The following is a 14,855-nucleotide window of genomic DNA, read 5'->3' as shown; positions in this document are numbered from 1 at the left end:
TATCTAAATAAGCCAAAAATGAAAAAAAAAATTTGAAGAGAAAAAGAAAAATTATATATAGAATAAGTTTATTTAAATCTTTATATACAATTTAATATCACATTATTTTTTAAAATTGCAAAAAAATATATTTTGAATATGATCAAATTTCCATAAAATTTATAAAAATCTATTTTGAATCTCTTTTCACTTTTAAACTCCACAAAAACTTTACAACACATTAATTCTCAGTTGAAATACACAGCTAGCCCGAACGAATTGTCCCCTTGTCTTCCACGGCTAACTAGTCTTTAGATATACAAGTAAAAAAAAGGTATAAATAGTGAAACGGAGACCTCCTTAGAATCTGATATCTAGCTCTCTGCGCGGAAGAAATGTCGACTCCCGGCCAAGAAGAAGACAAAAATCCCGGCTATTCATCGGTTCATATCTATCTCAAAGTCAAGGACCAGGTTTTACTAGTTTCTGTAAATTTATTAAATCTTCGTTGTTGCTTTCGTTGATGGAATGCTACTTTTACGATGATCTAGCTATGTTTTAATTGACTGCGTGTGATGGACTTTCACTTCAGCATCGTGGTCAGCGACGTGGAACTATTTACTTGTTTTCAATTGTTTATTCCTATTTTGTTGGTGAAATCGGTTAAATGTGCATGTACTCTCACTTCATGGTGTTGTTTTGCTAGTATTTATTAATTTTTTTGATCAATTTCTCTCAGAGCTTTTGATGTGAGATTCTTGCTTGCTTATTATATGTGGGCAAATTTGTAGGGCAAGTTCTTATACCTGTCATTAAAATTTTGAACATGAATCTTGTTTTCGCATGATGCTTGTGCAGCTATGCCAACGTTTCTAATATGCATGAAATGTTGAAGAGTTGTAAATTTGTGAGATATGGTTATGTGCATCCTACGCCTGTTACATCAATAGATATTTTTTTGCTACATTAAAATTTTATCTGAGTCTGCTATTGTATTTCGTGTTCGCAGTCTTTTTTTATCTTGAGAGTTGAGATTTCTTCGTGCGTAGTTGTTAATTTTCTTTCTTGCTTGGAAGCTTGCTTGATTCCTGATAATTCTTACTTCTGTTACACCTTCATTGAAATGATATTTCTGGAAATGCCCTTACATTCAGAACCTTTTTTCTTCATTTTCTTTCGATTGGTGTCCCTTTTGTTTCTCTAGCAATAGTTTTGGGTAGTGAGTTAAAATTGTCATATTACCTGAAAAGTTGATTTCTCGATGTATTTGGATGGTACTTGGCGTTAAGAAATTTATTGCAATTGTTTCTTTTCCTGGAATTTATGACTTTGAATATTGTTGATCCTTATGGTGGTGATTTGTTTGTTTTATGCTGTTGATGCCTTATGGTGCCTTATAAAGTTGCTGATTACCTTGTCTATGCCTGTTTTTGTATTCGAGGTTGTATTTGAAGAAATAGAGAGTGAGCGAAAAGCTCAAGTCGTAATCTGTAAAACTGAATAAAGGATACAAAGAAAATATGTTTATATAGCTATGGTAAACACAAAAATAATAAAATGACTAATCTACCCTTGAGAGCTAACAATAATATATTCTAACATCCCCCCTCAAACTCACGATGCTACAGCTAAAAGCATGGAGAGTTTGTCGGACAAAAAACGGAAGCGCGAAGCGGAATGTGCCTTGGTAAACATATCAGCTATCTGCAGAGAAGAAGGAACGAAAGGTAACGTGACGGTGCCAAGCTGGAGATGATGACGAGTGACGTGACAATCGATCTCAATGTGCTTTGTCCTCTCATGAAAAACTGAATTCCGCGCAATCTGAATTGCACTCTGATTATCACAATATAACGGAGTAGGATGACGAAGAAGGATACCAAAATCCGCAAGCAACCAACGTAACTAAACAATCTCGCAAGTAATTGAAGCCATAGCACGATACTCGGCTTCGGTAGAAGATCTAGAGATAACAATTTGTTTCTTACTTTTCCAAGAGATAAGAGAATCTCCAAGAAAAATACAGAAGCCAGTGGTTGACTTACGATCCGTGGGATCCCCAGCCCAATCAGCATCAGAGTATGCACGCAGCTCTAAGGAGGAAGTAGAAGGAAACAAAAGACTCTGAAACTGAGTTCCCCGAAGATACCTGAGAATGCGAAGAACAGCAGCCCAATGAACTGTAGTTGGTGCAGTGACAAACTGACTTACTACATGAACAGCGTACGCAATATCTGGACGAGTCACTGTGAGATAAACCAAGCTGCCAACAATAGTACAGTATAAGGTAGGATCTGGCAAATGAGGTTCATCTGACAGAGAGTACCGAGCATTGGTCTCAAGAGGAGTATCAACTATCCTGTTATCAGTTAGACGTGCACGCTCAAACAGATCTGCTAAGTACTTTGACTTTGATAAAAGATAACCTTTTGGAGAATAGGCAACCTCAAATCCTAGAAAGTAACGTAGCAAATCTAAATCCTTCATAGCAAAGCAGTGAGCTAACTCAGACTTCAAAGCCTCAATACCATCAATATCATCACCGGTGATTATCATGTCATCAACATATATAGACAGAAGTATACGACCTGCACGAGTACACTTGACAAATAATGCGGAATCATGATGACTAGGAATAAACCCAAGCGAAGTAATCACTATAGAAAATTTCTCAAACCAAGCACGAGGAGCCTGTTTGAGACCATAAAGAGCCTTACGAAGTCTACAAACTTCACCAGGTTGGTGAGCAACACCAGGAGGAGGAGCCATAAAAACTTCTTCATGCAGATCACCATTCAAGAAAGCATTCTTGACATCCATCTGAGAGATTTTCCATTGACGAACAGAAGCAACAACAATTAGAGTACGAACTGTCGTCATTTTAGCAACGGGGGCAAATGTTTCCTCATAATCCATGCCATGCTTATGAGAGTAACCTTTAGCAACAAGACGAGCTTTGTAGCGTTCAATAGATCTATCAGATTTGGTCTTGATCTTGTAGACCCAACGAGAGCCAATGGTGTGTTTTTCTGGTGGCAAAAGAACCAAATCCCATGTATGAGTCTGATGAAGAGTAGTCAGTTCCTCAGCCATAGCCTTCTGCCAAAGTGGATTACCAACAGCTTCGCTATAGGATAAAGGCTCAGAGATACGATGAACAGAGGCAACAAATGAAGAAAAAGAGCTAGAATAACACGAGTAAAAAAAATCAGTTAGTCGAGTAGACTTACGAACCCGAGTGGACTGACGGAGTAGAGGATTATCCGCGATGCCAGGAGATGATTGGGTTGTCGTAGGGGGATTTGGAGGAGCAGGAGTCTCGGGTGTGGTCGTGGGCAAAGTCTCGTCGGTGTCGGACGTGAAAGGGTCAATACGAATAAGATCTGCATGTGTCATATTATGCGAACTAACATGTATGGAAAAGAATGGAACATGTTCAAGAAACACAACATGACGAGAGACATAAAGTTTTTGACTAATTGGATCAAAGCAACGATACCCTTTTTGACCAATACCATAACCTAAGAAAACACACAGAGCAGAGCGCGGAGACAACTTATTGCGCTCGATCTGTGGTCGGAGAACAAAACAGGCACAACCAAAAACACGCAATGAAAACAAAACAGGCACAACCAAAAACACGCAATGAAGAATAATCAGGAGCATGACCATACAATTTTTCAAAGGGTGACAAACCTGAATTGTGTGAAGGTGGAATTCTATTGATCACGTAAACAGCAGTAAGAATTGCTTCACCCCAAAATGCACTAGGAACATTAGAAGACAGTAAGAAAGAGCGAGTTGTTTCAACAATATGTCTATGTTTTCTTTTGACAACATCATTTTGTTCAGGGGTTTCTCTACACGAGGTTTGACGTATGGTACCATCAGAAGCAAGCAAACGGGAAAAATCATTAGAAGTGTATTCACCCCCCAAATCACAACGAAAACACTTGATGACAGCTGAATGTTGATTTTTCACAAGAGCTTTAAAATCATTGAAAATAGCAAGATAAGCAGACCTATGTTTCATCAGATAAACCCAACAATAACGAGTGCAATCATCAATAAAAGAAACATAATATCTCGACCCCCCTTTCGTGGGAACATGAGATGTTCCCCACACATCTGAATGAACAAGATCAAAAGGAGTAGGAGAAAAAGATAGACTTTTATAAAAAGCTAATGCCGAAAATTTGGCAAGTTTACAACCACTACAATCAGAAATATCATGACTTTTCAAAGTTCCTAGTGCTCCTGTAGACGCTAAAAAATTCAAACGAGACGCGGAAACGTGTCCTAGACGATTATGCCATAAATAAAAAACAGAAGACGAGTGACTCAAATGAAAAGAAGAGAGATCCACAATAGATGCTGCAACATCTGGTACTCTGAGATAATCCAAAACATAAAGTCCCCCCTGTCTACGACCTGTTCCAATCAGCCCCTGGGATCGCGGGTCCTGCACATAACAATTTGAAGAAGAGAAGTAGACTAAGTATCCAGACTCACATAATTGACTGACCGAAACAAGATTAAGTGTAAGATTGGGAATATAGTATACATCGGGAAGAGATAAACAACACGTAACAAGAGAACCAACGCCTACTAATGGCATCAGTGTACCATCAGCAGTCACAATTTCAATGGAAAAATTGTGAGACAGAGAAGCAAAAGATGACAAATCAGGAGACATATGATGAGATGCTCCTGAATCCAAGACCCAGATGGGCGAGGATATACCTGAAGTGCCAGAGGATGACAAACCTATATGTGAAGAAGATGACATAGCATGAGGCTGTGAAGCGAGAAACTGTTGAAACTGCTCAAACAAATACGGATCCAAAGACGGTGCAACAACTGCATTGTTGGACTGAGGTGGTCGATATGTCCACTGGTTTGATGGATTACCAGGTTTCCATGGAGTGTTCTCAAATGGCTGCTGCTGCTGCTGCTGCTGTGGTTTCCATGGAGTGTTCTGAGATGGCTGATGTTGCTGCTGTGGTTTCCATTGAGTGTTGTGTGGTCGTTGTTGTTGCTGTTGCGGCTGCACTTTTCCTTTACTCAACAATAGTGGGCATTGAGCTTTCCAGTGCCCCTTCTCTTTACAAAAAGCACACTCATTTTGAGAAACCTTCGTATTTGACCTGTTTTGGTGATTAGCTTGAGGTCGTTGAGGAGCTGCAAAGACAGATGGTGTAGTCGGGATTGTCCCTTTGTCAACGTGAGACTTAAGACGAATCTTTTCAGCTTACAATTCACTTACAACCGAGTCAACGGAAGGAAGAGGGTTACGATGAAGAATCGTCCCACGCAGACCCTCAAAATCATTCCGAAGTGCCATAAAAAACTGTACCAAGCGCTGTTCTTCTCTCCGAGCAATATAAGGTGAGAATGCTCGCAATTCTGCAGATTCTGTTAATGCCAATTGATCCCAGAGTGACGACATGGCAGAATAAAAATCTTGGATGCTCATATCTTTCTGCTGAAGGGCACGGATATCTGTCTCCAATTGATATTGTTTGGCAAAATTAAACTGTGTATACAAACGTGCCAGATGATCCCAAACCTCCTTCACAGTCTCGTATTTTGCCAATTGAGCACCTATTGAGTGCGCAACAGAATTATTAATCCACGTAATAATCTTCGAATTATCTGCCTCCCAAACATCCAATGACACAGCATACTCGGGGCTCGTCTGGTCTGTAGGCTTGTCTCGCACACCTGTGACGTAGCCCCACATCGATTTCCCCCGCAAGAAATTCTTCATAACATAACCCCAATACGAATAATTTTTTCCATCCAATTGAACACTAATTGACTGAAAAGAATCATCTTTACGAGTAGCCATGATGCCAAAACCAAACAAAACCGAACGAATAAAACAAAAGACAATGCAGAGAAGAAATCGATTACCAAAGAGAAACTATACGAACGAAAAGTTGTACGATACGCGAAAGCTGTGGATGAGATTAACAGTTCTTCTCTACGATTAACAGATCCATGAGATGGAGGCTCTGATACCATGAAGAAATAGAGAGTGAGCGAAAAGCTCAAGTCGTAATCTGTAAAACTGAATAAAGGATACAAAGAAAATATGTTTATGTAGCTAGGGTAAATACAAAAATAATAAAATGACTAATCTACCATTGAGAGCTAATAATAATATATTCTAAGAGTATTTTCATTCAGCCATATGTAAATTTGTGCTTCTGTTTGTAGGATGGAAATGAAATCGTTTCCAGGATTAAGAGAAACACTCAACTCAAGAAAGTCACGAACCATTATTGTGAGAAACAATCAGTGGATCTAAACTCTATTACATTTCTATTTGAAGGTCGTCGAATCCGTGGAAAACAGACCCCTGATGAGGTCTTCCATCCTTCTATCTAACATACGCACCTTAATCATTGAGCAAGTGGAGAACTTTGAATTTTTTGTGGTCAGTACTTTGTATAGTCTCATAAGTTTCATATTTTCTTTCTCGTCCTTTTTTTTTTTCAGTTGGAAATGGAAGACGGTGATGAGATAGATTTTATGCAGCGCCAGATGGGAGGCGCTCGTGCATAATCGAGGATGATGTTCTTATTGATCTCAGAATTCTACTTGTTCCTAGGTTTTTTTTGGCCTTGTGTTTTGAAATGTAGTTTTATTTTTAACATTCAATCGTCCATATTGTGTGATGTTGGTTCTCTCATGCTTCTTATAGGGAATGGAATGGGAAGGGTAATTTACTACTGATTTACATTGCATGATAATCTCTCGCTTGGCATGTAAATTCATAATACTACTGCCCAAAAGCATGCTGATTTTAGCTCTCTCCTCAAATGTAATTCTTTTTTGAAAAAAAATCTATTGCTGAATATGATGAAAGAGTACACGATCTTAATTAACATTCATTGGTTTATTTTATGCTTTAATAAGCTTTAATACTACTTAAATAATATTTTAAACAAATTTCAAAATCCAAATAAACACACACACATATAACAAAAAAAAAAATAAGATTTTAAATATAAGAAAAAAATTTATTTATAAAAAAATAGTAAACCGATTAGACCGAGTTCTGATCGATTGACCGGTTTTGACAAGTTTGATCTTCAAAATGGTTTTTAAGTCTAGTACTGACCGGACTAGTGACTGATTCTCGGTCAAACCGATTGAACCGATCGATCCAGTCCAGCTTTGAAAAATTGGGGACTAAGCTTAATGCCCTTGTGAATTTTGTCAAGTTTTCTTTTATAATTAATTTATTACGAAAAACATTGATTTTTTTTTATGACATTCGTTGTTGAATCTAATAACAAATTGAAATTGATCGATGTAGTTACTAATCGGATCAATCCGATCCAAAATGTTCATTCGAATCAAAGTAAATGTAGTTTTGATATTATATATTTGTTTAGTTGTGATTGTGATAATCTATATTGTCAAATTTCAGTCTTAATATTATCTTTGTTTGGTGTGTATGACAAATTCAGCCATTTTTCTGATGTGATGATGATGTGATAGTAATGCGGCGTTGATTTGTTTAATGTCACATCAATAATCTCAATGAAACATGACTAAAATTACCAAAAATCAGAATACACAAGATTAAGATATTGTTTTGTATATGCTCTAAAAAATGACCATTATCTTTTCATTTACAAATTTGCAATTTTTTTAAAGAAAAAGTCCATGAATTACTTTTTTAAGCATTTGCAAATAGTGCATAAGACTGAATTTGTTAACATATAAAACAAAAATCGCAAAACAACAAATATACAGAACGAAACACACAATTTTCCCTCAAAACTACATGAAGTGGGACCAAGTTTTAGGTTAGGAGATCTCAAATTCCATGAAAAATCGAACATTCGATCCTCAATTCAATTCAACGAATCCATTTGAACACGTCGATTACTTGAGTGACCGATCGAGCTGTTGATGTTTAGCACGTATAGAGTTTCTTAGCTTAACTTAAAATCAACATGAATTATTGAAATTGATGGAGCTTTGAATTTCGTGAAGTGGGAATGGAGAAACCCTTTTCTTCTTAAACAAATCCTTATAAATCTTGATTTGAACTTTGTGTTGGAATGTTAGAATCCCAAATCTTTTCCAAGTTAAGTTAAATTATGAATACATGTAAATACTAACATAGTTCTAATCATACAATGAACGATTTACGGTAAATTTGGTGAAACAAAGATGTTCAGTCAATTAATGTATCATCTTTTGAACTAAACGTTGTCTTTCGAATCCCATGATGAAAAATATCGGTGCTTAAGATATGATTACGTCTATTGAAAATAATATTTCTTTTGCTATGAATATGGAAACATTTTTACCTAAAATCAGCTATATGCAGTTAAGAAAAGGTAAAATTAAAGGCTCAAGACTGAAATGCAGATAAATATTTGTTCAACTAAATCTTCATCTGCCATCTATACCAATAAATCAAAGCGTATCGAGGGACAAATAATTCATTTTAGCACAAATAATAATTAAATAATCGAGTCACTCGTATATTTTATATTATATATATCTACAGCTATATATACATATTTATTTTGAATTACACAATACTATATGATATATGTGTTAGACCGATTTTATTTATATGGGTTAATATTTGAATAATTATGTGTTGTAACTGTCTATTAAGTTAATTCTCATTATTAAAGTGATCGACTAAAGTTTTGACTATTGAATTTTAATGTGTAATAGATTATGAGTCTATAATACGTAGAGTTGAAAGTAGAATTACTGTTTTTATGATAAAAAAAACAGAAAATAATGATTGACATTATTTATATATAAGTAATATTCTTTCATTAAAAAATAAGAAAAAGCACAAGACCTAGGTCCACATTATATTTTAATTTTGAAACTTTGGTATTATATTTAACATTTTATTTAATGTTCCCATAATTACACTTCAAAAAAAAAAAATAGAAATTAATATATTATTTGAGAACATGATATCTCCATACCAATTGGGCCTATGGGTTTACAAAAATAATACCCAAGTATGAAGTACGCAGCACATGACTGTCCAATAAAAGTGATTTAAATATAAAAAATATTAGTAGGTCTCTACACGGTCTCACGAATCTTTATCTGTGAGATGAATTAATCATACTGATATTCACAATAAAAAATAATACTCTTAGCATAAACAATAATACTTTTTCATGGATGACCCAAATAAGAAATTCGTCTCACAAAATACGACCCATGAGACCATTTCATACAAGTTTTTCAACTAGATTTTGCAATGCACTCCCCTAAACTTCATATATTTGGCACTAATCTCCCTATTATTTTATATTTCATCACTTTCACACCCTTCTACCAATTACTATGTTCATTTTTAATCCAAAACATAAAAATGACCTGAATGTCATCGGTCAATTTAATAAAAATTAAAATTAAAATTTTCACTAATTTATGATGGGTCATAAAATTTCAAAATAAACATTCATTAAATTAAACTATGTTTGTTATAGCCTTTGGGTTCATTAAATTCCATAACATGGTTCAAAGATTGAGATAAATAATTATTATAAATACATCTAAATCTTTATGTTCAATTTAGTATCACATTACCTTTTAAAATTCCACAAAAATTTATTTTGAATATCATTAAATTTCCATAAAATTTATAAAAAACTATTTTGAATCTCTCTTTCACTTTTAAACTCCACAAAAACTTTAAAAGTCATTAATTTTCTGAGTTAATACACACCCCGAACGAATGACTGTCCCCTTGTCTTCCACAACCAATCTTTAGGAATACAAGTGAAAAACAAAAAGTATAAATAGTGATACGGAGACCTAGTTAGAATCTGATATCTATCACCCTGCGCGCAAGAAATGTCGACTCCCCGTCAAGAAGAAGACAAAAATCCCAGCGATTCATCGGTTCATATGAATCTCAAAGTCAAGGACCAGGTTTTACTAGTTTCTGTAAATTTAATGGACTGCGTGTGATGGACTTCACTTCAGCATCGTGGAACTATCTACTTGTTTTTAATTGTTTATTCCTATTTTGTTGGCGTAGAAATCGGTTAAATGTGCATGTACTCTCACTTCATGGTGTTGTTTTGCTAGTATTTATTAATTTTTTTGATCAATTTCTCTTAGATCTTTTGATGTGAGATTCTTGCTTGCTTATTATATGTGGGCAAATTTGTAGGGCAAGTTCTTAATCTTTTCACCGAGATTTTGAACATGAATCTTGTTTTCGCATGATGCTTGTGCAGCTGTGCCAACGTTTGTAATATACATCAAATGTTGAAGAGTTGTAAATTTGAAGAGTTGTTTTCGCATGATGCTTGTGCTGCTTACCTTGTCTATGCCTGTTTTTGTATTCGAGGTTGTATTTTGATTCAGCCGTATGTAAATTTGTGCTTCTGTTTGTAGGATGGAAATGAAATCTATTTCAGGATTAAGAGAAACACTCAACTCAAGAAACTCATGAACGCTTATTGTGAGAAAAAATTAGAGGATCCAAACTCTTTTGTATTTCTATTTGATGGTCGTCAAATCCGTGGAGAACAGACCCCTGATGAGGTCTTCCATCCTTCTATCTCACATACGCAACTTCATCATGCAAGTTATAGATGGCAAGATGGAATAAGAGAATAGGAAATCAAAAAAAGCAACACAGAAATTTTGAGTAATTTTTGTTTGAGGTTATTGAGCATTGAGCAAGTGGAGAACTTGGTATTTTTTGTGGTCAGTACTGTATTTGTATAATCTCGTAAGTTTCATATTTTCTTTCTCGTCCTTTTTTTTTTTCAGTTGGAAATGGAAGACGGTGATGAGATAGATTTTATGCAGCGCCAGATGGGAGGCGCTCGTGCATAATCGAGGATGATGTTCTTATTGATCTCAGAATTCTACTTGTTCCTAGGTTTTTTTTGGCCTTGTGTTTTGAAATGTAGTTTTATTTTTAACATTCAATCGCCCATATTGTGTGATGTTGGTTCTCTCATGCTTCTTATAGGGAATGGAATGGGAAGGGTAATTTACTACTGATTTACATTGCATGATAATCTCTCGCTTGGCATGTAAATTCATAATACTACTGCCCAAAAGCATACTGATTTTAGCTCTCTCCTCAAATGTAATTCTTTTTTGAAAAAAAATCTATTGCTGAATATGATGAAAGAGTACACGATCTTAATTAACATTCATTGGTTTATTAATTGGCATTTGTAAATTTCGGAAAGTTATAGTGTTTTTGTACGCTATGGCCTCCGCCAAAATGGCTAGTTGCAAAATCACCAAATTGCAGCAGCAGCAAAATATAGCTTGTCACTTGTCAGATATATGGATCAACTTCAATCCGGATAGGGGATCCGTTTTTCGTTGATATGTTGTAAAGTCCTGTAGCATGGGACACATACATTTGTCGTAAACGTTAATACATGAGATAAATAGACTACATTTATATATTATATTTTGTCCTTAAGACGTAGGATTGTGTTTCGATCACGGAAAGCTCTAAATGGGGTAAAGCCAATTTCTAAACCGGTTGCAGAACGATACCAACTTTAACAATGTTAGGCTGCGTTTGATTTGGAGGATAGGATAATGAAATGATTAAAAGAGAAATGATAAAAAAAATGATTGAAGTAGAAATATAATATATAATGATAAAATAATATTATGTTTGCTATGATGGATAAGAATGTGATAATTAATAATTTTTTGATGAATTGACAAAATTGCCCTTCTATTTGTGTGTCGGCGGGAGGCGGCGGTCGGTCGGAAGCGGTGGCGGCGGTCGGCCGGAAGCCGCGGGGGTGGTCAGCCGGAAGCGACGGCGGTGGTAGGCCGGAAGTGGCGGCCGGCGATCGGCCGGAGGAGGCGACGGCGGTCGGACGGAGGAGGCGACGGCTGTCGGCCGGCGGTCGGCGATCGGTGGAAGGAAGTGGTGGTGAGTTTGGATTTAGAAGAAGCAGGGTAAATTTGAAAAAATAGGATGAATTAAGAGTGAGATAAATAATCCTAGGGGGTGAGAAGTTATTATTTTAACCTATCTAATATAATTTAATCATTTATAGGATGGATTGAGTTAGTTAAATAAAAATCGTACCAAACGCTTGATTAGGTGGGTCTATGATCATAAACCCACCTAATCCCATGAACCAAACACAGCCTTAGAGTATTATCAGAGTCAGAAGTTGCAAGCACTCTCTAAGATATCCAAAATAGTAATCAAGCTCTGAAAGAAGGCTCGATTACCTTTCGGCTCGTCCGAGTTTGAGTTTGTCAGTGCCTATACCCGAAGGGTATCCATGCGTGTGCAGTTAGAACACATGTAGTGGGGAGATGTAGGAACAAATTTAGATTTATATATATACTTCACAATATATATGATCTCATAGCATAAGCTGCAAACCAACACATTATGCCAGATTGGATCAACCATATTCTTGCAACCAGCAAACTCAAGATACTTCACAATGCTGCTCGCAGGATCTACAGAATGCAAACTATTCACACAAAACAAAAGCGAACAAGGTTAAATTAACAGCCATTTGATCACAAGAATAAAGTATCAGATTCTTGAACACTAAAATTTTCGGGCCAAGACAAAGACAGCATCTCTTAAAAATATAATTCCCTTACGTTGAAGTAAAGTTAGCTTTGTGCCAAAAATTATATATACGAATTATGACATTTAATCATGATCCTGATTAAATATATTGGTTATTGTTTGTTCCCTTGGCTCACAAGTCATTTTGTTATGCATTATGTGACACACACACAATATATATATATACATACATATGTATGTATATATATTTGTATGAAAATCTCAACTTATTTATCTACGACATACATAATTCGTGTTTTCATACAAAAATATTCTTGTAATCATTATCAGTTTACATCTAGGTGATCGTAATATAATGTTGTTGGTGTATCCTAATAAAACGTGTCATAAATATTAAATTAAATGGATAGATCGTTTTTATATCACATTGACACTTTTTTTAAAACCATGGTAAACATATTTTTCCGGCTATTGATTTTTTTGATTTGGTTTGTTGTATATATTTAAATTGAATAAATCACTACTGCTTTTTATTTGACATATTAGATACGTCAATTTCGTGGATAGGCTAATTGATGGAACAAAACATACATGACATGTATATTGTGTGATATAATCTGATTTTTTGTGTACGTATGATGTAAGGTCCAAAATTTTCTTTCTAAAGAAAAACGAGTAGTAGACGTTTCATATGAATCGAAACCAAACCCATTAATTGTCTTTCAGCTAGTGTGGATAGTGTTGTGGTGGTTTTCAATTTACAAAAAGGATCATGATATTAACTCTTGATGCTATAATAAGGATATGTAATACTCTAATGTAAAATCCAAAGATCCAATATTGATTTAGATTTGTGAGTCTGTGAATTTTCTTCTTGACTTGTCGGTTTTGTAATGAACGATATTGATCTTTATCGATAAATGTTGCAAGTTTACTTGTAAAAAAATCAATCATGGTGGGAATATATTACCTTTATGTTAGCATCTCATCAACTTTGACATCAAACTTTATAATTGTTTTTTTATTGAAATGTATTTTGACTTCAAATTATTTTCATATTTAGGGAAAACGAGTGTAGCACTAACTATCCTTGTTCAAGAAGCAAGAATTAAAGGGTTGTTCGATGGCAGTTTAGCATCATGGCCGTATATGACTATACTGGGTTTTCATTTGGTATCGAACCGGAATTCTCTATACATTTATTTAACAAAATTCAAAATCTAAACAATAATATACACATAATCAAAATATCAAATATATATATAAATGTATTTAACAAAAAATTATAAATAAAATAAGTTTTAATACGCTGATATAATATTTTTAACAAATTTAAAAATTCAATAATATATATATATATATATATATATATATATATATATATATAACAGAAAAATAAAATCTAGTATTTTAAATATAAAAAACAATTAAATTATATAAAAATAGTAAACCGGATAGACCGATTTATGATCGGTTGACCGATTTTGACAAGTTTAATCTTTAAAATGATTTTTAAGTCTAGTACAGATCAGACCAGATCAGAGACCTATTCTCGATCAAACCGTTTGAACTGATTGATTCTGTCCGGCTTTGAAAATGTGGGGACCACACTCAAAGCCCCTGTAGATTTTGTCGGGTTTTATTTTATAATTTATTTATTACTAAAAACATTGATTTTTTTTCTTTTAATGATGTTCGTTGTTGAATCTAATAACAAATTTGAATGGATTGATCGATTCATTTATTAACCGGATGAAAGTGATCCAAAATGTACATTCGAATTAAAGTAAATGAATTTTTGGTCCTATACATTTGTTTCCTTGTGATTGTGGGCCAATATATTGTCAAATTTTAATCTTAGTCTGTTATCTTTGTTTTTTTGTGTGTGACAATTTTTATATTTTTTCTGGTTTGACGATTATGTAACACTAATACGACATTGATATGTAATGTCAAATCAGCACTCTATAAAAAATGACTAAAAATCAAAATATACAATATAAGGTAGTATTTGCAGATGCTTAAAAAAATGATTATGGACTTTTCATTTACAAATTTGCATAACTTTGTAAAGAAACAGTCCATAATTATCTTTCTAAGCATTTGCAAATACTGCACAGTACTGAATTTGATAACATAGAAAAAACAAAAATCATAAAATAATAAACATACAGAACTAAAAATATAATTTTCTCTCAAAACTATCGTCGAACTCAATTTATTCTGCCGTTGGATACATAAAGAGGGAACAAGTTTTAGGTTAGGAGATCTCAAATTCCATGAAAAATCGAACATTCGATCCTCAATTCAATTCAACGAA

General features: G+C 34.5%; 2 protein-coding genes across 2 annotated transcripts; both read left to right on the top strand.

The window, feature by feature from the left end:
- Positions 1-252: 252 nt before the first annotated feature.
- Positions 253-6,794, top strand: LOC142522504 (small ubiquitin-related modifier 1-like). Its single transcript, XM_075625940.1, has 3 exons — positions 253-452; positions 6,202-6,351; positions 6,484-6,794. The coding sequence occupies exons 1-3, from the start codon at positions 375-377 to the stop codon at positions 6,547-6,549; spliced, it is 294 nt and encodes a 97-aa protein (XP_075482055.1). The 5' UTR covers positions 253-374; the 3' UTR covers positions 6,550-6,794.
- Positions 6,795-9,785: 2,991 nt separating this feature from the next.
- On the top strand, positions 9,786-11,067 carry LOC142522503 (small ubiquitin-related modifier 1-like). Its single transcript, XM_075625939.1, has 3 exons — positions 9,786-9,918; positions 10,390-10,539; positions 10,771-11,067. The coding sequence occupies exons 1-3, from the start codon at positions 9,841-9,843 to the stop codon at positions 10,834-10,836; spliced, it is 294 nt and encodes a 97-aa protein (XP_075482054.1). The 5' UTR covers positions 9,786-9,840; the 3' UTR covers positions 10,837-11,067.
- The last annotated feature ends 3,788 nt before the right edge of the window (positions 11,068-14,855 follow it).

This window comes from Primulina tabacum, chromosome 13 (genome assembly GCF_025594145.1).
Source record: "Primulina tabacum isolate GXHZ01 chromosome 13, ASM2559414v2, whole genome shotgun sequence".
Taxonomy (NCBI): Eukaryota; Viridiplantae; Streptophyta; class Magnoliopsida; order Lamiales; family Gesneriaceae; genus Primulina; species Primulina tabacum.
This window is presented reverse-complemented; position numbering and strand designations above follow the sequence as displayed.